The sequence below is a fragment of the Oncorhynchus keta genome, chromosome 21, assembly GCF_023373465.1.
Source record: "Oncorhynchus keta strain PuntledgeMale-10-30-2019 chromosome 21, Oket_V2, whole genome shotgun sequence".
Classification (NCBI taxonomy): Eukaryota; Metazoa; Chordata; class Actinopteri; order Salmoniformes; family Salmonidae; genus Oncorhynchus; species Oncorhynchus keta.
The window spans coordinates 41,138,748-41,160,793 of NC_068441.1; the positions used below are offsets into that span (position 1 = coordinate 41,138,748).

The 22,046-nt window shown below is 51.1% G+C and overlaps 1 protein-coding gene across 2 annotated transcripts in view; it reads left to right on the forward strand.

Moving 5' to 3' along the window:
- The window catches only part of LOC118400566 (pleckstrin homology domain-containing family G member 4B-like), an 81,807-nt gene extending 60,733 nt beyond the window's left edge, over positions 1-21,074 (forward strand). For both annotated transcript variants that reach the window (XM_035797547.1, XM_035797546.2), the window contains exons 20-24: positions 16,854-16,970; positions 17,242-17,517; positions 19,979-20,193; positions 20,464-20,514; positions 20,708-21,074. In XM_035797547.1, coding sequence (XP_035653440.1) covers positions 16,854-16,970; positions 17,242-17,517; positions 19,979-20,193; positions 20,464-20,502 — 647 coding nt within the window. In that variant the 3' untranslated portion in view covers positions 20,503-20,514; positions 20,708-21,074. The remainder of the gene's footprint in view (positions 1-16,853; positions 16,971-17,241; positions 17,518-19,978; positions 20,194-20,463; positions 20,515-20,707) is intronic.
- The last annotated feature ends 972 nt before the right edge of the window (positions 21,075-22,046 follow it).

Genomic DNA, 22,046 nt, shown 5'->3' on the forward strand with positions numbered 1-22,046 from the left:
GTGGGATGGACTGAGAGTAGCTGAGGGGTGGGTTTACGGAGATAGGTGGGATGGACTGAGAGTAGCTGAGGGGTGGGTTTACGGAGATAGGTGGGATGGACTGAGAGTAGCTGAGGGGTGGGTTTACGGAGATAGGTGGGATGGACTGAGAGTAGCTGAGGGGTGGGTTTACGGAGATAGGTGGGATGGACTGAGAGTAGCTGAGGGTGGGTTTACGGAGATAGGTGGGATGGACTGAGAGTAGCTGAGGGTGGGTTTACGGAGATAGGTGGGATGGACTGAGAGTAGCTGAGGGGTGGGTTTACGGAGATAGGTGGGATGGACTGAGAGTAGCTGAGGGGTGGGTTTACGGAGATAGGTGGGATGGACTGAGAGTAGCTGAGGGTGGGTTTACGGAGATAGGTGGGATGGACTGAGAGTAGCTGAGGGGTGGGTTTACGGAGATAGGTGGGATGGACTGAGAGTAGCTGAGGGGTGGGTTTACGGAGATAGGTGGGATGGACTGAGAGTAGCTGAGGGGTGGGTTTACGGAGATAGGTGGGATGGACTGAGAGTAGCTGAGGGGTGGGTTTACGGAGATAGGTGGGATGGACTGAGAGTAGCTGAGGGTGGGTTTACGGAGATAGGTGGGATGGACTGAGAGTAGCTGAGGGTAGTTTACGGAGATAGGTGGGATGGACTGAGAGTAGCTGAGGGGTGGGTTTACGGAGATAGGTGGGATGGACTGAGAGTAGCTGAGGGGTGGGTTTACGGAGATAGGTGGGATGGACTGAGAGTAGCTGAGGGGTGGGTTTACGGAGATAGGTGGGATGGACTGAGAGTAGCTGAGGGGTGGGTTTACGGAGATAGGTGGGATGGACTGAGAGTAGCTGAGGGGGGGTGGGTTTACGGAGATAGGTGGGATGGACTGAGACTAGCTGAGGGGTGGGTTTACGGAGATAGGTGGGATGGACTGAGTGGGTAGCTGGGGGTGGGATGGACTGAGTGTAGCTGAGGGGTTTACGGAGATAGGTGGGATGGACTGAGAGTAGCTGAGGGGTGGGTTTACGGGAGATAGGTGGGATGGAGCTGGGGCGGGTTTACGGAGATAGGTGGGATGGACTGAGAGTAGCTGAGGGGTGGGTTTACGGAGATAGGTGGGATGGACTGAGAGTAGCTGAGGGGTGGGTTTACGGAGATAGGTGGGATGGACTGAGAGTAGCTGAGGGGTGGGTTTACGGAGATAGGTGGGATGGACTGAGAGTAGCTGAGGGGTGGGTTTACGGAGATAGGTGGGATGGACTGAGAGTAGCTGAGGGGTGGGTTTACGGAGATAGGTGGGATGGACTGAGAGTAGCTGAGGGGCGGGTTTACGGAGATAGGTGGGATGGACTGAGAGTAGCTGAGGGGTGGGTTTACGGAGATAGGTGGGATGGACTGAGAGTAGCTGAGGGGTGGGTTTACGGAGATAGGTGGGATGGACTGAGAGTAGCTGAGGGGTGGGTTTACGGAGAAAGGTGGGATGGACTGAGACTAGCTGAGGGTGGGTTTACGGAGATAGGTGGGATGGACTGAGAGTAGCTGAGGGTGGGTTTACAGAGATAGGTGGAGATAGGTGGGATGGACTGAGAGTAGCTGAGGGGCGGGTTTACGGAGATAGGTGGGATGGACTGAGAGTAGCTGAGGGGCGGGTTTACGGAGATAGGTGGGATGGACTGAGAGTAGCTGAGGGGGTGGGTTTACGGAGAAAGGTGGGATGGACTGAGAGTAGCTGAGGGGTGGGTTTACGGAGAAAGGTGGGATGGACTGAGAGTAGCTGAGGGGTGGGTTTACAGAGAAAGGTGGGATGGACTGAGAGTAGCTGAGGGGTGGGTTTGAAGAGAAATGTGGGATGGACTGAGAGTAGCTGAGGGGTGGGTTTACAGAGAAATGTGGGATGGACTGAGAGTAGCTGAGGGGTGGGTTTACGGAGATAGGTGGGATGGACTGAGAGTAGCTGAGGGGTGGGTTTACGGAGATAGGTGGGATGGACTGAGAGTAGCTGAGGGGTGGGTTTACGGAGATAGGTGGGATGGACTGAGAGTAGCTGAGGGGTGGGTTTACGGAGATAGGTGGGATGGACTGAGAGTAGCTGAGGGGTGGGTTTACGGAGATAGGTGGGATGGACTGAGAGTAGCTGAGGGGTGGGTTTACAGAGAAAGGTGGGATGGACTGAGAGTAGCTGAGGGGTGGGTTTGAAGGTATGGGATGGACTGAGAGTAGCTGAGGGGGTGGGTTTACAGAGAAATGTGGGATGGACTGAGAGTAGCTGAGGGGTGGGTTTACGAGAGATAGGTGGGATGGACTGAGAGTAGCTGAGGGGTGGGTTTACGGAGATAGGTGGGATGGACTGAGAGTAGCTGAGGGTGGGTTTACGGAGATAGGTGGGATGGACTGAGAGTAGCTGAGGGGTGGGTTTACGGAGATAGGTGGGATGGACTGAGAGTAGCTGAGGGGGGGGTTTACGGAGATAGGGGGGATGGACTGAGAGTAGCTGAGGGGGGGGTTTACGGAGATAGGTGGGGTGGACTGAGAGTAGCGGAGGGGTGGGTTTACGGAGATAGGTGGGATGGACTGAGAGTAGCTGAGGGGTGGGTTTACGGAGATAGGTGGGATGGACTGAGAGTAGCTGAGGGGTGGGTTTACGGAGATAGGTGGGATGGACTGAGAGTAGCTGAGGGGTGGGTTTACGGAGATAGGTGGGAAGGACTGAGACTAGCTGACGGAGATAGGTGGGATGGACTGAGAGATAGGTGGGATGGTTTACTGACTGAGTAGCTGAGGGGTGGGTTTACGGAGATAGGTGGGATGGACTGAGAGTAGCTGAGGGGCGGGTTTACTTGAGATAGGTGGGATGGACTGAGAGTAGCTGAGGGGCGGGTTTACGGAGATAGGTGGGATGGACTGAGAGTAGCTGAGGGGTGGGTTTACGGAGATGGGTTTACGGAGAGGTGGGATGGACTGAGAGTAGCTGAGGGGTGGGTTTACGGAGATAGGTGGGATGGACTGAGAGTAGCTGAGGGGTGGGTTTACGGAGATAGGTGGGATGGACTGAGAGTAGCTGAGGGGTGGGTTTACGGAGATAGGTGGGATGGACTGAGAGTAGCTGAGGGGTGGGTTTACGGAGATAGGTGGGAAGGACTGGGAGTAGCTGAGGGGTGGGTTTACTGAGATAGGTGGGATGGACTGAGAGTAGCTGAGGGGTGGGTTTACGGAGATAGGTGGGATGGACTGAGAGTAGCTGAGGGGTGGGTTTACGGAGATAGGTGGGATGGACTGAGAGTAGCTGAGGGGGGGGTTTACGGAGATAGGTGGGATGGACTGAGAGTAGCTGAGGGGTGGGTTTACGGAGATAGGTGGGATGGACTGAGAGTAGCTGAGGGGTGGGTTTACGGAGATAGGTGGGATGGACTGAGAGTAGCTGAGGGGTGGGTTTACGGAGATAGGTGGGATGGACTGAGAGTAGCTGAGGGGTGGGTTTACGGAGATAGGTGGGATGGACTGAGAGTAGCTGAGGGGTGGGTTTACGGAGATAGGTGGGATGGACTGAGAGTAGCTGAGGGGTGGGTTTACGGAGATAGGTGGGATGGACTGAGAGTAGCTGAGGGGTGGGTTTACGGAGATAGGTGGGATGGACTGAGAGTAGCTGAGGGGTGGGTTTACGGAGATAGGTGGGATGGACTGAGAGTAGCTGGAGGGGTGATGGACTGAGAGTAGCTGAGGGTGGGTTTACGGAGATAGGTGGGATGGACTGAGAGTAGCTGAGGGGTGGGTTTACGGAGATAGGTGGGATGGACTGAGAGTAGCTGAGGGGTGGGTTTACGGAGATAGGTGGGATGGACTGAGAGTAGCTGAGGGGTGGGTTTACGGAGATAGGTGGGATGGACTGAGAGTAGCTGAGGGGTGGGTTTACGGAGATAGGTGGGATGGACTGAGAGTAGCTGAGGGGTGGGTTTACGGAGATAGGTGGGATGGACTGAGAGTAGCTGAGGGGTGGGTTTACGGAGATAGGTGGGATGGACTGAGAGTAGCTGAGGGGTGGGTTTACGGAGATAGGTGGGATGGACTGAGAGTAGCTGAGGGGTGGGTTTACGGAGATAGGTGGGATGGACTGAGAGTAGCTGAGGGGTGGGTTTACGGAGATAGGTGGGATGGACTGAGAGTAGCTGAGGGGTGGGTTTACTTGGAGATAGGTGGGATGGACTGAGAGTAGCTGAGGGGTGGGTTTACGGAGATAGGTGGGATGGACTGAGAGTAGCTGATGGGGGTGGGTTTACGGAGATAGGTGGGATGGACTGAGAGTAGCTGAGGGGTGGGTTTACGGAGATAGGTGGATGGACTGAGAGTAGCTGAGGGGTGGGTTTACGGAGATAGGTGGGATGGACTGAGAGTAGCTGAGGGGTGGGTTTACGGAGATAGGTGGGAGATAGGTGGGATGGACTGAGAGTAGCTGAGGGGTGGGTTTACGGAGATAGGTGGGATGGACTGAGAGTAGCTGAGGGGCGGGTTTACGGAGATAGGTGGGATGGACTGAGAGTAGCTGAGGGGTGGGTTTACGGAGATAGGTGGGATGGACTGAGAGTAGCTGAGGGGTGGGTTTACGGAGATAGGTGGGATGGACTGAGAGTAGCTGAGGGGTGGGTTTACGGAGATAGGTGGGATGGACTGAGAGTAGCTGAGGGGTGGGTTTACGGAGATAGGTGGGATGGACTGAGAGTAGCTGAGGGGTGGGTTTGGAGATAGGTGGGATGGACTGAGAGTAGCTGAGGGGTGGGTTTACGGAGATAGGTGGGATGGACTGAGAGTAGCTGAGGGGTGGGTTTACGGAGATAGGTGGGATGGACTGAGGATGGACTGAGATAGGTGGGATGCTGAGAGTAGCTGAGGGGTGGGTTTACGGAGATAGGTGGGATGGACTGAGACTAGCTGAGGGGTGGGTTTACGGAGATAGGTGGGATGGACTGAGAGTAGCTGAGGGGTGGGTTTACGGAGATAGGTGGGATGGACTGAGAGTAGCTGAGGGGTGGGTTTACGGAGATAGGTGGGATGGACTGAGAGTAGCTGAGGGGTGGGTTTACGGAGATAGGTGGGATGGACTGAGAGTAGCTGAGGGGTGGGTTTACGGAGATAGGTGGGATGGACTGAGAGTAGCTGAGGGGTGGGTTTACGGAGATAGGTGGGATGGACTGAGAGTAGCTGAGGGGTGGGTTTACGGAGATAGGTGGGAAGGACTGAGACTAGCTGAGGGGTGGGTTTACGGAGATAGGTGGGATGGACTGAGAGTAGCTGAGGGGTGGGTTTACGGAGATAGGTGGGATGGACTGAGAGTAGCTGAGGGGCGGGTTTACGGAGATAGGTGGGATGGACTGAGAGTAGCTGAGGGGCGGGTTTACGGAGATAGGTGGGATGGACTGAGAGTAGCTGAGGGGTGGGTTTACGGAGATAGGTGGGATGGACTGAGAGTAGCTGAGGGGTGGGTTTACGGAGATAGGTGGGATGGACTGAGAGTAGCTGAGGGGTGGGTTTACGGAGATAGGTGGGATGGACTGAGAGTAGCTGAGGGGTGGGTTTACGGAGATAGGTGGGATGGACTGAGAGTAGCTGAGGGGCGGGTTTACGGAGATAGGTGGGATGGACTGAGAGTAGCTGAGGGGTGGGTTTACGGAGATAGGTGGGATGGACTGAGAGTAGCTGAGGGGTGGGTTTACGGAGATAGGTGGGATGGACTGAGAGTAGCTGAGGGGTGGGTTTACGGAGATAGGTGGGATGGACTGAGAGTAGCTGAGGGTGGGTTTACGGAGATAGGTGGGAGCTGAGCTGGGTGGGTTTACGGAGATAGGTGGGATGGACTGAGAGTAGCTGAGGGGTGGGTTTACGGAGATAGGTGGGATGGACTGAGAGTAGCTGAGGGGTGGGTTTACAGAGATAGGTGGGATGGACTGAGAGTAGCTGAGGGGCGGGTTTACGGAGATAGGTGGGATGGACTGAGAGTAGCTGAGGGGTGGGTTTACGGAGATAGGTGGGATGGACTGAGAGTAGCTGAGGGGTGGGTTTACGGAGATAGGTGGGATGGACTGAGAGTAGCTGAGGGGTGGGTTTACGGAGATAGGTGGGATGGACTGAGAGTAGCTGAGGGGTGGGTTTACGGAGATAGGTGGGATGGACTGAGAGTAGCTGAGGGGTGGGTTTACGGAGATAGGTGGGATGGACTGAGAGTAGCTGAGGGGTGGGTTTACGGAGATAGGTGGGATGGACTGAGAGTAGCTGAGGGGCGGGTTTACGGAGATAGGTGGGATGGACTGAGAGTAGCTGAGGGTGGGTTTACGGAGATAGGTGGGATGGACTGAGAGTAGCTGAGGGGTGGGTTTACAGAGATAGGTGGGATGGACTGAGAGTAGCTGAGGGGTGGGTTTACGGAGATAGGTGGGATGGACTGAGAGTAGCTGAGGGGTGGGTTTACGGAGATAGGTGGGATGGACTGAGAGTAGCTGAGGGGTGGGTTTACGGAGATAGGTGGGATGGACTGAGAGTAGCTGAGGGGTGGGTTTACGGAGATAGGTGGGATGGACTGAGAGTAGCTGAGGGGTGGGTTTACGGAGATAGGTGGGATGGACTGAGAGTAGCTGAGGGGTGGGTTTACGGAGATAGGTGGGATGGACTGAGAGTAGCTGAGGGGTGGGTTTACGGAGATAGGTGGGATGGACTGAGAGTAGCTGAGGGGTGGGTTTACGGAGATAGGTGGGATGGACTGAGAGTAGCTGAGGGGTGGGTTTACGGAGATAGGTGGGATGGACTGAGAGTAGCTGAGGGGTGGGTTTACGGAGATAGGTGGGATGGACTGAGAGAGCTGAGGGGTGGGTTTACGGAGATAGGTGGGATGGACTGAGAGTAGCTGAGGGGTGGGTTTACGGAGATAGGTGGGATGGACTGAGGAGCTGAGGGGTGGGTTTACGGAGATAGGTGGGATGGACTGAGAGTAGCTGAGGGGTGGGTTTACGGAGATAGGTGGGATGGACTGAGTAGCTGAGGGTGGGTTTACGGAGATAGGTGGGATGGACTGAGAGTAGCTGAGGGGTGGGTTTACGGAGATAGGTGGGATGGACTGAGAGTAGCTGAGGGGTGGGTTTACGGAGATAGGTGGGATGGACTGAGAGTAGCTGAGGGGTGGGTTTACGGAGATAGGTGGGATGGACTGAGAGTAGCTGAGGGGTGGGTTTACGGAGATAGGTGGGATGGACTGAGAGTAGCTGAGGGGTGGGTTTACGGAGATAGGTGGGATGGACTGAGAGTAGCTGAGGGGTGGGTTTACGGAGATAGGTGGGATGGACTGAGAGTAGCTGAGGGGTGGGTTTACGGAGATAGGTGGGATGGACTGAGAGTAGCTGAGGGGTGGGTTTACGGAGATAGGTGGGATGGACTGAGAGTAGCTGAGGGGTGGGTTTACGGAGATAGGTGGGATGGACTGAGAGTAGCTGAGGGGTGGGTTTACGGAGATAGGTGGGATGGACTGAGAGTAGCTGAGGGGTGGGTTTACGGAGATAGGTGGGATGGACTGAGAGTAGTAGCTGAGGGGTGGGTTGGACGGAGATAGGTGGGATGGACTGAGAGTAGCTGAGGGGTGGGTTTACGGAGATAGGTGGGATGGACTGAGAGTAGCTGAGGGGTGGGTTTACGGAGATAGGTGGGATGGACTGAGAGTAGCTGAGGGGTGGGTTTACGGAGATAGGTGGGATGGACTGAGAGTAGCTGAGGGGTGGGTTTACAGAGATAGGTGGGATGGGAGATAGGTGGGATGGACTGAGAGTAGCTGAGGGGTGGGTTTACGGAGATAGGTGGGATGGACTGAGAGTAGCTGAGGGGTGGGTTTACGGAGATAGGTGGGATGGACTGAGAGTAGCTGAGGGGTGGGTTTACGGAGATAGGTGGGATGGACTGAGAGTAGCTGAGGGGTGGGTTTACGGAGATAGGTGGGATGGACTGAGAGTAGCTGAGGGGTGGGTTTACGGAGATAGGTGGGATGGACTGAGAGTAGCTGAGGGTGGGTTTACGGAGATAGGTGGGATGGACTGAGAGTAGCTGAGGGGTGGGTTTACGGAGATAGGTGGGATGGACTGAGAGTAGCTGAGGGGTGGGTTTACGGAGATAGGTGGGATGGACTGAGAGTAGCTGAGGGGTGGGTTTACGGAGATAGGTGGGATGGACTGAGAGTAGCTGAGGGGTGGGTTTACGGAGATAGGTGGGATGGACTGAGAGTAGCTGAGGGGTGGGTTTACGGAGATAGGTGGGATGGACTGAGAGTAGCTGAGGGGTGGGTTTACGGAGATAGGTGGGATGGACTGAGAGTAGCTGAGGGGTGGGTTTACGGAGATAGGTGGGATGGACTGAGAGTAGCTGAGGGGTGGGTTTACGGAGATAGGTGGGATGGACTGAGAGTAGCTGAGGGGTGGGTTTACGGAGATAGGTGGGATGGACTGAGAGTAGCTGAGGGGTGGGTTTACGGAGATAGGTGGGATGGACTGAGAGTAGCTGAGGGGTGGGTTTACGGAGATAGGTGGGATGGACTGAGAGCTGAGGGGTGGGTTTGAGGGGTGGGTTTAGGGGTGGGTTTACGGAGATAGGTGGGATGGACTGAGAGTAGCTGAGGGGTGGGTTTACGGAGATAGGTGGGATGGACTGAGAGTAGCTGAGGGGTGGGTTTACGGAGATAGGTGGGATGGACTGAGAGTAGCTGAGGGGTGGGTTTACGGAGATAGGTGGGATGGACTGAGAGTAGCTGAGGGGTGGGTTTACGGAGATAGGTGGGATGGACTGAGAGTAGCTGAGGGGTGGGTTTACGGAGATAGGTGGGATGGACTGAGAGTAGCTGAGGGGTGGGTTTACGGAGATAGGTGGGATGGACTGAGAGTAGCTGAGGGGTGGGTTTACGGAGATAGGTGGGATGGACTGAGAGTAGCTGAGGGGTGGATAGGTGGGATGGACTGAGAGTAGCTGAGGGGTGGGTACGGAGGGATGGACTGAGAGTAGCTGAGGGGTGGGTTTACGGAGATAGGTGGGATGGACTGAGAGTAGCTGAGGGGTGGGGGAGATAGGTGGGATGGACTGAGAGTAGCTGAGGGGTGGGTTTACGGAGATAGGTGGGATGGACTGAGAGTAGCTGAGGGGTGGGTTTACGGAGATAGGTGGGATGGACTGAGAGTAGCTGAGGGGTGGGTTTACGGAGATAGGTGGGATGGACTGAGAGTAGCTGAGGGGTGGGTTTACGGAGATAGGTGGGATGGACTGGAGCTGAGGGGTGGGTTTACGGAGATAGGTGGGATGGACTAGCTGAGGGAGGGTGTGGGTTTACGGAGATAGGTGGGATGGACTGAGAGTAGCTGAGGGGTGGGTTTACGGAGATAGGTGGGATGGACTGAGAGTAGCTGAGGGGTGGGTTTACGGAGATAGGTGGGATGGACTGAGAGTAGCTGAGGGGTGGGTTTACGGAGATAGGTGGGATGGACTGAGAGCTGAGCTGAGGGTGGGGGACTTAGTAGGAGATAGGTGGGATGGACTGAGAGTAGCTGAGGGGTGGGTTTAGGGAGATAGGTGGGATGGAGATAGGTGGGATGGACTGAGAGTAGCTGAGGGGTGGGTTTACGGAGATAGGTGGGATGGACTGAGAGTAGCTGAGGGGTGGGTTTACGGAGATAGGTGGGATGGACTGAGAGTAGCTGAGGGGTGGGTTTACGGAGATAGGTGGGATGGACTGAGAGTAGCTGAGGGGTGGGTTTACGGAGATAGGTGGGATGGACTGAGAGTAGCTGAGGGGTGGGTTTACGGAGATAGGTGGGATGGACTGAGAGTAGCTGAGGGGTGGGTTTACGGAGATAGGTGGGATGGACTGAGAGTAGCTGAGGGGTGGAGATAGGTGGGATGGACTGAGAGTAGCTGAGGGGTGGGGATGGGATGGACTGAGAGTAGCTGAGGGGTGGGTTTACGGAGATAGGTGGGATGGACTGAGAGTAGCTGAGGGGTGGGTTTACGGAGATAGGTGGGATGGACTGAGAGTAGCTGAGGGGTGGGTTTACGGAGATAGGTGGGATGGACTGAGAGTAGCTGAGGGGTGGGTTTACGGAGATAGGTGGGATGGACTGAGAGTAGCTGAGGGGTGGGTTTACGGAGATAGGTGGGATGGACTGAGAGCTGAGGGGTGGGTTTACGGAGATAGGTGGGATGGACTGAGAGTAGCTGAGGGGTGGGTTTTTGGGATGGACTGAGAGAGAGGGGTGGGTTTAGAGTAGGTGGGGGATGGACTGAGGGGTGGAAGAGAGGTGGGATGGACTGAGAGCTGAGGGGTGGGTTTACAGAGAAAGGTGGGATGGACTGAGAGTAGCTGAGGGGTGGGTTTGAAGGTGGGATGGACTGAGTAGCATGGCTGAGGGGTGGGTTTACTTGGAGATAGGTGGGATGGACTGAGAGTAGCTGAGGGGTGGGTTTACGGAGATAGGTGGGATGGACTGAGAGTAGCTGAGGGGGGTGGGTTTACAGAGATAGGTGGGATGGACTGAGAGTAGCTGAGGGGTGGGTTTACGGAGATAGGTGGGATGGACTGAGAGTAGCTGAGGGGTGGGTTTAGCTGAGGGGTGGGTTTACGGAGATAGGTGGGATGGACTGAGAGTAGCTGAGGGGTGGGTTTACGGAGATAGGTGGGATGGACTGAGTAGCTGAGGGGTGGGAGAGGGTGGGATGGACTTAGCTGAGGGGTGGGTTTTGGAGATAGGTGGGATGGACTGAGAGTAGCTGAGGGGTGGGTTTACGGAGATAGGTGGGATGGACTGAGAGTAGCTGAGGGGTGGGTTTACAGAGATAGGTGGGATGGACTGAGAGTAGCTGAGGGGTGGGTTTACGGAGAAAGGTGGGATGGACTGAGAGTAGCTGAGGGGTGGGTTTACGGAGATAGGTGGGATGGACTGAGAGTAGCTGAGGGGTGGGTTTACGGAGATAGGTGGGATGGACTGAGAGTAGCTGAGGGGTGGGATTTACGGAGATAGGTGGGATGGACTGAGAGTAGCTGAGGGGTGGGTTTACGGAGATAGGTGGGATGGACTGAGAGTAGCTGAGGGGTGGGTTTACGGAGATAGGTGGGAAGGACTGAGACTAGCTGAGGGGTGGGTTTACGGAGATAGGTGGGATGGACTGAGAGTAGCTGAGGGGTGGGTTTACGGAGATAGGTGGGATGGACTGAGACTAGCTGAGGGGTGGGTTTACGGAGATAGGTGGGATGGACTGAGAGTAGCTGAGGGGTGGGTTTACAGAGATAGGTGGGATGGACTGAGTGTAGCTGAGGGGTGGGTTTACGGAGATAGGTGGGATGGACTGAGAGTAGCTGAGGGGCGGGTTTACGGAGATAGGTGGGATGGACTGAGAGTAGCTGAGGGGGGGGTTTACGGAGATAGGTGGGATGGACTGAGAGTAGCTGAGGGGGGTGGGTTTGGGACGGAGATAGCTGAGGTGGGATGGACTGAGAGTAGCTGAGGGGTGGGTTTACGGAGATAGGTGGGATGGACTGAGAGTAGCTGAGGGGTGGGTTTACGGAGATAGGTGGGATGGACTGAGAGTAGCTGAGGGGTGGGTTTACGGAGATAGGTGGGATGGACTGAGAGTAGCTGAGGGGTGGGTTTACGGAGATAGGTGGGATGGACTGAGAGTAGCTGAGGGGTGGGTTTACGGAGAGAGGTGGGATGGACTGAGAGTAGCTGAGGGGTGGGTTTACGGAGATAGGTGGGAGGAATGAGAGTAGCTGAGGGGTGGGTTTACGGAGATAGGTGGGATGGACTGAGAGTAGCTGAGGGGTGGGTTTACGGAGATAGGTGGGATGGACTGAGAGTAGCTGAGGGGTGGGTTTACGGAGAAAGGTGGGATGGACTGAGAGTAGCTGAGGGGTGGGTTTACGGAGATAGGTGGGATGGACTGAGAGTAGCTGAGGGGTGGGTTTACGGAGATAGGTGGGATGGACTGAGAGTAGCTGAGGGGTGGGTTTACAGAGAAAGGTGGGATGGACTGAGAGTAGCTGAGGGGTGGGTTTACGGAGATAGGTGGGATGGACTGAGAGTAGCTGAGGGGTGGGTTTACGGAGATAGGTGGGATGGACTGAGAGTAGCTGAGGGGTGGGTTTACGGAGATAGGTGGGATGGACTGAGAGTAGCTGAGGGGTGGGTTTACGGAGATAGGTGGGATGGACTGAGAGTAGCTGAGGGGTGGGTTTACGGAGATAGGTGGGATGGACTGAGAGTAGCTGAGGGTGGGTTTACGGAGATAGGTGGGATGGACTGAGAGTAGCTGAGGGGTGGTTTTACAGAGATAGGTGGGATGAACTGAGAGTAGCTGAGCGGTGGGTTTACGGAGATAGGTGGGATGGACTGAGAGTAGCTGAGGGGTGGGTTTACGGAGATAGGTGGGAAGGACTGAGAGTAGCTGAGGGGTGGGTTTACGGAGATAGGTGGGATGGACTGAGAGTTGCTGAGGGGTGGGTTTACAGAGAAAGGTGGGATGGACTGAGAGTAGCTGAGGGGTGGGTTTGAAGAGAAATGTGGGATGGACTGAGAGTAGCTGAGGGGTGGGTTTACAGAGAAAGGTGGGATGGACTGAGAGTAGCTGAGGGGTGGGTTTACGGAGATAGGTGGGATGGACTGAGAGTAGCTGAGGGGTGGGTTTACGGAGATAGGTGGGATGGACTGAGAGTAGATGAGGGGTGGGTTTACAGAGATAGGTGGGATGGACTGAGAGTAGCTGAGGGGTGGGGGTTTGGACGGAGATACGGGTGGGATGGACTGAGAGTAGCTGAGGGGTGGGTTTACGGAGATAGGTGGGATGGACTGAGAGTAGCTGAGGGGTGGGTTTACGGAGATAGGTGGGATGGACTGAGAGTAGCTGAGGGGTGGGTTTACGGAGATAGGTGGGATGGACTGAGAGTAGCTGAGGGGTGGGTTTACGGAGATAGGTGGGATGGACTGAGAGTAGCTGAGGGGTGGGTTTACAGAGATAGGTGGAATGGACTGAGAGTAGCTGAGGGGTGGGTTTACGGAGATAGGTGGGATGGACTGAGAGTAGATGAGGGGTTTGTTTACGGAGATAGGTGGGATGGACTGAGAGTAGCTGAGGGGTGGGTTTACGGAGATAGGTGGGATGGACTGAGAGTAGCTGAGGGGTGGGTTTACGGAGATAGGTGGGATGGACTGAGAGTAGCTGAGGGGGTGGGTTTACAGAGATAGGTGGGATGGACTGAGAGTAGCTGAGGGGTGGGTTTACGGAGATAGGTGGGATGGACTGAGAGTAGCTGAGGGGTGGGTTTACGGAGATAGGTGGGATGGACTGAGAGTAGCTGAGGGGTGGGTTTACAGAGATAGGTGGGATGGACTGAGAGTAGCTGAGGGGTGGGTTTACGGAGATAGGTGGGATGGACTGAGAGTAGCTGAGGGGTGGGTTTACGGAGATAGGTGGGATGGACTGAGAGGAGCTGAGGGGTGGGTTTTACGGAGATAGGTGGGATGGACTGAGAGTAGCTGAGGGGTGGGTTTACGGAGATAGGTGGGATGGACTGAAAGTAGCTGAGGGGTGGGTTTACGGAGATAGGTGGGATGGACTGAGAGTAGCTGAGGGGTGGGTTTACGGAGATAGGTGGGATGGACTGAGAGTAGCTGAGGGGTGGGTTTACGGAGATAGGTGGGATGGACTGAGAGTAGCTGAGGGGTGGGTTTACGGAGATAGGTGGGATGGACTGAGAGTAGCTGAGGGGTGGGTTTACGGAGATAGGTGGGATGGACTGAGAGTAGCTGAGGGGTGGGTTTACGGAGATAGGTGGGATGGACTGAGAGCACCTGAGGGGTGGGTTTACGGAGATAGGTGGGAAGGACTGAGACTAGCTGAGGGGTGGGTTTACGGAGATAGGTGGGATGGACTGAGAGTAGCTGAGGGGTGGGTTTACGGAGATAGGTGGGATAGACTGAGAGTAGCTGAGGGGTGGGTTTACGGAGATAGGTGGGATGGACTGAGAGTAGCTGAGGGGTGGGTTTACGGAGATAGGTGGGATGGACTGAGAGTAGCTGAGGGGTGGGTTTACGGAGATAGGTGGGATGGACTGAGAGTAGCTGAGGGGTGGGTTTACGGAGATAGGTGGGATGGACTGAGAGTTGCTGAGGGGTGGGTTTACGGAGATAGGTGGGATGGACTGAGAGTAGCTGAGGGGTGGGTTTACGGAGATAGGTGGGATGGACTGAGAGTAGCTGAGGGGTGGGTTTACGGAGATAGGTGGGATGGACTGAGAGTAGCTGAGGGGTGGGTTTACGGAGATATGTGGGATGGACTGAGTAGCTGAGGGGTGGGTTTACGGAGATAGGTGGGATGGACTGAGAGTTGCTGAGGGGTGGGTTTACGGAGATAGGTGGGATGGACTGAGAGTAGCTGAGGGGTGGGTTTACGGAGATAGGTGGGATGGACTGAGAGTAGCTGAGGGGTGGGTTTACGGAGATAGGTGGGATGGACTGAGAGTAGCCGAGGGGTGGGTTTACAGAGATAGGTGGGTTAGACTGAGAGTAGCTGAGGGGTGGGTTTACAGAGATAGGTGAGATGGACTGAGAGTTGCTGAGGGGTGGGTTTACATATATAGGTGTGATAGACTGAGAGTTGCTGAGGGGTGGGTTTAAAATCTCATGTTCTGTAATAGTTATGACTGAAAACACTATGTATAATGTATCAGTACTATCTATCTAGATGTAATGTATATCAAAGTATCAAATTACTTTATTCTTACTCTGTATCTACTGTCAAAAAAAGCGACATTTAAAATGTGTGTAGAATGTACATAAAATAAAATAAAATAAAAGTTGAGTGTAACGGCGTTCTTCGTTTGTAGAAAGAGAGTCGGACCGAAATGCAGCGTGGTGGTTACTCATGTCTTTAATGAAGAAAAACAAAAGCGATACATGAAATAACTTATAGAAACAAAAACAACAAACGGAACGTGAAACCTATTACAGCCTATCTGGTGAAACTACACAGAGACAGGAACAATCACCCACGAAATACAAAGATACAACGAGAATCATCTGACTCTGATTGAGAACCGCCTCAGGCAGCCAAGCCCATACAACACCCCTACTCAGCTGCAATCCCAATAATACAAAAACCCCAATACGAAATACAACAACATAAACCCATGTCACACCCTGGCCTGACCAAATAATGAAAGAAAACACAAAATACTAAGACCAAGGCATGACAGAACCCCCCTAAGGTGCGGACTCCCGGACGCACCTCAAAACCATAGGGAGGGTCCGGGTGGGCGTCTGTCCATGGTGGCGGTTCCGGTTCGGGACATGGACCCCACTCCATAAATGTCCTAGTTCCTCCCCTTCGCGTCTTGGGATAATCCACCCTCGCCGCCGACCATGGCCTAATAGTCCTCACCCAGAACTCCACAGAACTGAGGAGCAGCTCGTGACTGAGGGGCATCTCGGGACTGAGGGACAGCTCGGGACTGAGGGGAAGCTCGGGACTGAGGGGCAGCTCGGGACTGAGGGGCAGCTCGGGACTGAGGGGCAGCTCGGGACTGAGGGGCAGCTCGGGACTGAGGGGCAGCTCGAGACTGAGGGGCAGCCCGGAACTGAGGGGCAGCCCGGAACTGAAGGGCAACCCGGAACTGAGGGGAAGCCCAGTACTGAGAGAAAGCCCAGTACTGAGAGGAAACCCAGTACTGAGATGAAGCTGAGGCAGGTAGTAGGCTCCGGTAGATCCTGGCTGGCTGGCGGATCTGGAAGATTCTGGTTGACGAGCAGATCTGGAAGAGACTGGTTGACTGGCAGATCTGGAAGAGACTGGTTGACTGGCAGATCTGGAAGAGACTGGTTGACTGGCAGATCTGGAAGAATCTGGTTGACTGGCAGATCTAGAAGATCATGGCTGACTGGCGGATCTAGCTGCTCTATGCAGACTGACAGCTCCTTGCAGACTGACAGCTCTGGCAGCTCCATGCAGGCTGACAGCTCCTTGCAGACTGGCAGCTCTTTGCAGACTGACAGCTCTTTGCAGACTGACAGCTCTGGCTGCTTCATGCAGACTGACAGCACCTTACAGAATTCCGCCGTCTCCATCTGGATCGCCCTGCACCTCGCCCTCCGGGTCGTCCCCGAGGCCGGTGTCGACGCGCAGCTGGAGCCGCGCGTCAGGGGGTACTGTCACGACTTCTACCGAAGTCGTTGCCTCTCCTTGTTCGGGCAGTGCTCGGCGTTCGACGTCACCGGTCTTCTAGCCATCATTGATCCTTTTTTCATTTTCCATTGGTTTTGTCTTGTCTTCCCACACACCTGTTTTCTATCCCATTCATTACCTGTTGTGTATTTAACCCTCTGTTTCCCCTCATGTCTTTGTCAGAGATGTATTTTTTGTCAGTGTAGTGTGATTGTTTGTATAGGTGCGCGTCGGGTCCTCGTACCCATGTTTTGTTTGTTTGTACATTTATTGTTATGGAGCATACTCTTGGAACTTTATTAAAAGACTCCATATTTACACTCAATTTGACTCTCCTGCGCCTGACTTCCCTGCCACCTATTACACCTATGCGTGACATTGAGGGGAGGTGGTGTATGGGTAAATATTAATAATAATAATATTATAATCAGGAGCGCTAGATTAGGGTTGAAATAAAACCTACAGGATGGTAGCTTTCCAGGATCAGGGTTGGCGAGCCCTGCAGTCTACTTATTTCTGTCTATGGTATCATATTGTGCCTCGCTCCAAGAATGGTTGACCTGTGACAGTTTATCTAGGTCAATGTTATTATTGTGGTTGCTTTATTCCAGAGATCCATATGCAGGAGAGGGTGTTCATGGGTATCGGGAACAAGCCCTTCATGGATATCCAGCCTAGCGACGCAGCCATCAATGACAGGGCAGTCAACTGTGCTCTGATGGGAAGAGGTACAAATCCATAGCATACTATAGAGATTACATTAGGACAAGTTTAATTCCATTGGTATTCAATTCATCCCATTATTATTATGTATTCATTCATCAAACTCATCTAATATTGTAATTCAATTCTGAATGGAATGGATATTCAGATTAAGAAATTCACACCATCATAGATGTTTTTGCCCAATCCTAGTTGTTCCTACTTTGGCAATTCTCTTGTTGTCTCAATCACGTCCAGTCCCATCTCATACAATTTGATCTCATCTGGCCCTCCCAGAATCCAAGGCGTTGGCCTCCTCGGGGACGTCTGGCTTGCAGGGCGGGTTTCCGGTGAGGCGGCCAAACTCCTTTGAATCGGGGAGCTGTTTGTCAACCTCCGACAGCCACTCCTCTTCCTCCTCGGGGAGAGGGTCCCTGTCCTCCCCTACGGGGGTGTACCTGTGCGGCCCGAAGCTGAGGGGGGTTGCTGGGGGTCAAGGGGTGTATTCGGAGAGCCCTGGGGTCCTGGATGAGGATGACATGGACCAGGAGAGCGGGAGTCAGAATCTACTGAGTGAGTGGCTTTAATAAGGAAGGTAGCATGTTTGAAATGTAAAGCATGCTACTTTGAGGGATATTGACTTGTATTGGTCTTTTGATGAAAATGCTTATCATTTTGTGACACCAACTGGGTAAAGAAAACCAAAGCATGAATGCTTGTCTCTCCTTGTCTAAATCCTGTTTAAAGAGTAAGGAAACAAATGGAATTTTGTAATTTGGGTGAACTATCACTTTAAGTCTCATATGTCAGACTCTCTTCCTCGCATCAAGCTGAGGCATCTGATGTCAACAGCGCAATATTTCTCTTAAAACAGTGCAGAGGTGGAAGATGGCTGTAGATGCCTGGGTAACTGCTGTTTGACTTCACATGAAACTAAACTACAGTTTTTAATCCTAGTGCTAAACTTGTGCATAGCAGCTAATGTTTGTAGAATGATAAGTCTAATATCGACTCAGGGGAATGAAGCAAAAGCAGTGTCATAACTCTCCTGTGACGATCTGAAGGATCAGGTTACAGTGGGTCCGCTCTACAGCCGTGCTCTCTCGTAGAGGGGGAGAGCGGGAAGTCAGCTGTTTTATGGTCAGTCATAAAATATGCTGCCCCTACACTCTGTAGTGTTCGAGATTGGAATGTAAACTGTGGAACACTGAGAGTCCCTTGGACATCAAAAGTTTGAATAATTAAACAATATTTCTATGTTTGAGAACGTGGGAGTGGTCCGTGGACAATTAAAGGACAGTCATGACGAGTGTGTTTTATTTGGTGATCTTATGAAGGACGGGAAAAACTCATTACTGTGTCTTTGGTTGTGTACACTTCTTAATTATGGGGTTTACATCAAAATATTGTGAAACGTATGTGATTAAACATGACATTATTTGTGAAAAGATGTAATGTGATGTTAACCTTCTAAATGAGAAATTATGGGTTTTCATATAAAGTTAACCAAATCAGGGGCCAGGCCCACGTGAGCATAGACATTATGTCGGCGTCATGGACCGCCCTTTCCTCAGAATTGTATATAACCCGCTCCTGGTGAAATTTACATTAGACCAGAAAATATGGAGCTGACACTACATGTTGAAATGGTTAAGAGCTACAACTCTATAGGCCCAGGAGACCAGACAGCTACACAGTCGGAAATGGTTCAACTCTGAGACTATCAATCACTACAGAATAAGAGTAAATCCTAGACGTAGTATTACTAGTCTGCAGCTGGATATGACGTGAATCTAGTATGAGAATACTGACAACCGCGGAAGCATCTATTCTATGCAACGATCAACTGTCCGCCTGACGTATCCATTACAACAGACACTATCCAGAGCCGCGGAGAAAGCTACAACCACGAAATACATGGTGACTTCTGGGGAAGTTAACTAGAGACTCTGATGAACTGAATCTCCAGCAGACGGACCGGCGATTCCAACAGAAGACAACAACGACATACGGGTGTAAATAAATACATTGCAATTATGGTCGAGAGAGAGGCCGTTCATGTGCAAAGGATTAGTATTTAAATTCATATAATTATCAACTGTGTGTAGTGAATCAATTTTGTCTCTCCCACTCTTTCGCTGTCTCCATCCCTCTCCATTGTCTATCAAGCTGTCATCCGGTTTAGCCCACTACGGACTTATCAATGCATTGAGTTAGTAACCAATAACTATGTTTGTTTATGTATTTCTGTGGTCATTTAGTTAGTTAGTAAATGAATAATTAAGCAAATTTGTATATCGCTGATTCATCATTTAGGCTAGGGTTCGTGCAGATATCCAAGAGTTTGCGTTCTTCAGTAATGAGAACTGATGAGGTAATAATGGTACATTAATAGAAGACTAATTGATAAGATATAAAAAATATCTGAAGAGTCGATTTTGGAAATAAAGACTATATAAACATTTTTCAGTGGTGCCCAGACTTCCTAGTTTCTTGAAGTTTACATGATTAGTTTACTCACATAATACTAATTACACCGAGAATTGTATTTGATAATACAACAGTCTTCACATTAATCAATAGTCACAGACACGACAGCAGCAAAAGGTTATCATGGCTGTAGTCAATTTTGCTTGTTTTCGCTGTTTTCAAAATAGCGTTTTAGTGTTTAAATTGTGAAGAAATGCATTAAATTAGCTTTAACTTGATTAAAATGAATTGGAACGGGTTTGTGGAGGGTCTGTCTGTTTTACTGTCTGGCTACTGTGGATGCCTCAACACAGACCAGATCTGGTCAAATGGGCTTTTGTCAAACAGGCAATAAATTCTGTGTGCTTTATTATTAACATGAGAGGGGATCTATGTTCCACTATATGATGTAACTAAAGACAGAGAACTGCCAGGCACAAAGCGGATGAGTTAATTCTTTTAAATCAGAATGAGTAAGCACTCCTACTCTGAGATGGTTTATGATATGGACCCTGGTGTATACTGCCCCTCAATCCTTTCAGATTAGTTTCCCTTCCTTTTCCAGTGGACAGCTCCGAGTCTTCGGGAGAGAGCGTGAGCGGCTTCAGCAGCTCTGCCTCCTCTGTGTGCGCCTCCATCGTCAGCCTGAAGGAGCCTCTAGCCCGCAGACCTGAAGACAACGACCCCCACAAGGCTAAGAGTCCCATCTGGTCTACAGTAAAAACCACGTCACCCTCGCTCCCACCCAAACCACCTGGCCTGACTAAGGATCCTCCCAAGGTGTGTGTTGAGACTAACCATGAGCTGTTCATTTTCCCATGAATATCATGCTATTAGGCTTATGTCATATGTTCACTGAACCATGCATTGATGTTGTGCACCGGACACCTGGTCCACCTTTCCTCCTGTGTCTCCCCTCTTCATCTCTATCCCCAACTACATCTGTACAGTTTAAATAAAGCATTACAAAAAGTTGACCTTTAAAAAAAATAATCATGCTGTGATGTCAATGGGAGGCATGAATTGATGTTCTGGTCATTTTCCCCACAGGTTCAAAATGCGGTCATTGGGAAGTCAACTGAGGTTTGAGCTCTGAGTTTGGTAAGTTTGTCTGTAACGATGACATCACTCTGCACCATCTACAGTTGGCCTGTATATATGTCTTGCTATTTTCTAATATGATTTTATGTATGTTTGTGTTGTATGTAACTATTTTACACATGGATGTTATTTGTTTTCAGTCATTTTCCATAGGTTATCAAATTCAATCTTATTCGTGTATCTTTTTTCACAGATTTGGAATTATCCAGAACAGAAGGAAAGCATGAACTGTGTTACTGTATAAAGAGGAGTGTTATATGACTCTGTTATATGACAGTTACTGCACTCTACTTGTACCATTCTGTTTTTTTTGTTTTGTTTTTATTTAACCTTTATTTAACTAGGCAGGTCAGTTAAGAACAAATTCTTATTTACATTGATTTACAAGGATTTTATCATTTCCCATTAACAGGAAGTTTTGTATTTTGTAAAAAAAAAAGTTAAAAAAAATAAGCATTTCTGTCATATTCTGTTTGTTTCTGATGTCAATACTTTCACCCATGATCATGTTGTTGTGTGCCTTATTGGACCATTCAATATGTAGTAAATATTCTTAACACAGAAAACCTGTGTTGGTGTGCATTACTTGTACTTATGCTATGTTTCCATTAGTCCAATACCTCAAATGAAAGATAAACACCTTGTTCATCTACCCAGCGTGTCATATTTTTAAAATGTTTTACGGCGAAAACACAACATATATTTATGTTAGACCACCACCAAACCATTTTTTCCAGCAAAATCTAAAAATCACAAAAGCAGGATAAAAAAAATCAATCACTAACTTCTTGAAAATCTTCATCAGATGACAGTCATATGACATGTTACACAGTACATTTATGTTTTGTTCGATAATATGCATTTTATATCCATAAATCTCGGTTTACATTGACGCCATGTTCAGAAAATTCTCCAAAATATCCGGAGGAATTATAGAAAGCTACGCCAGATAACAGAAATACTCATCATAAACTTTGACTAAAGATACATGTTCTACATATAATTAAAGATACACTGGTTCTTAATGCAACCGCTGTGTCACATTTAGTTTTTAACGTTACGGAAAAAGCCTAACATTACAATAATCTGAGACGGCGCTCAGACGTAACAATATTTCTCCGCCATGTTGGAGTCAACAGAAATACAAAATTACAACATAAATATCCCTTACCTTTGATGATCTTTCATCAGAATGTAGTGCAAGGAGTCCTAGTTCAACAATAAATCGTTTTGTTTCATAGTTCAATTCTAGTGTCCAAGTAGCAGCATTTGCTACCACTTTCAGCTCAAATGCCCCAAAAATGACTTCTGGTCCAGGATAACTTTGCATCAAAACTTCCAAATGACATATTACAGGTCGACGAAACTGGTCAAACTAAGTGCAGAATAAATCTTCAGGATGTTATAATCATATATATCCAATAGCATTCCAACCGGATCATTCGTTTTCATCTGGATCTGATTGGAACAGCCGAAGCACTCAAACGCAAACGTGCCTCAACAAAATTGAATTATTTTGTGACACCTACTAC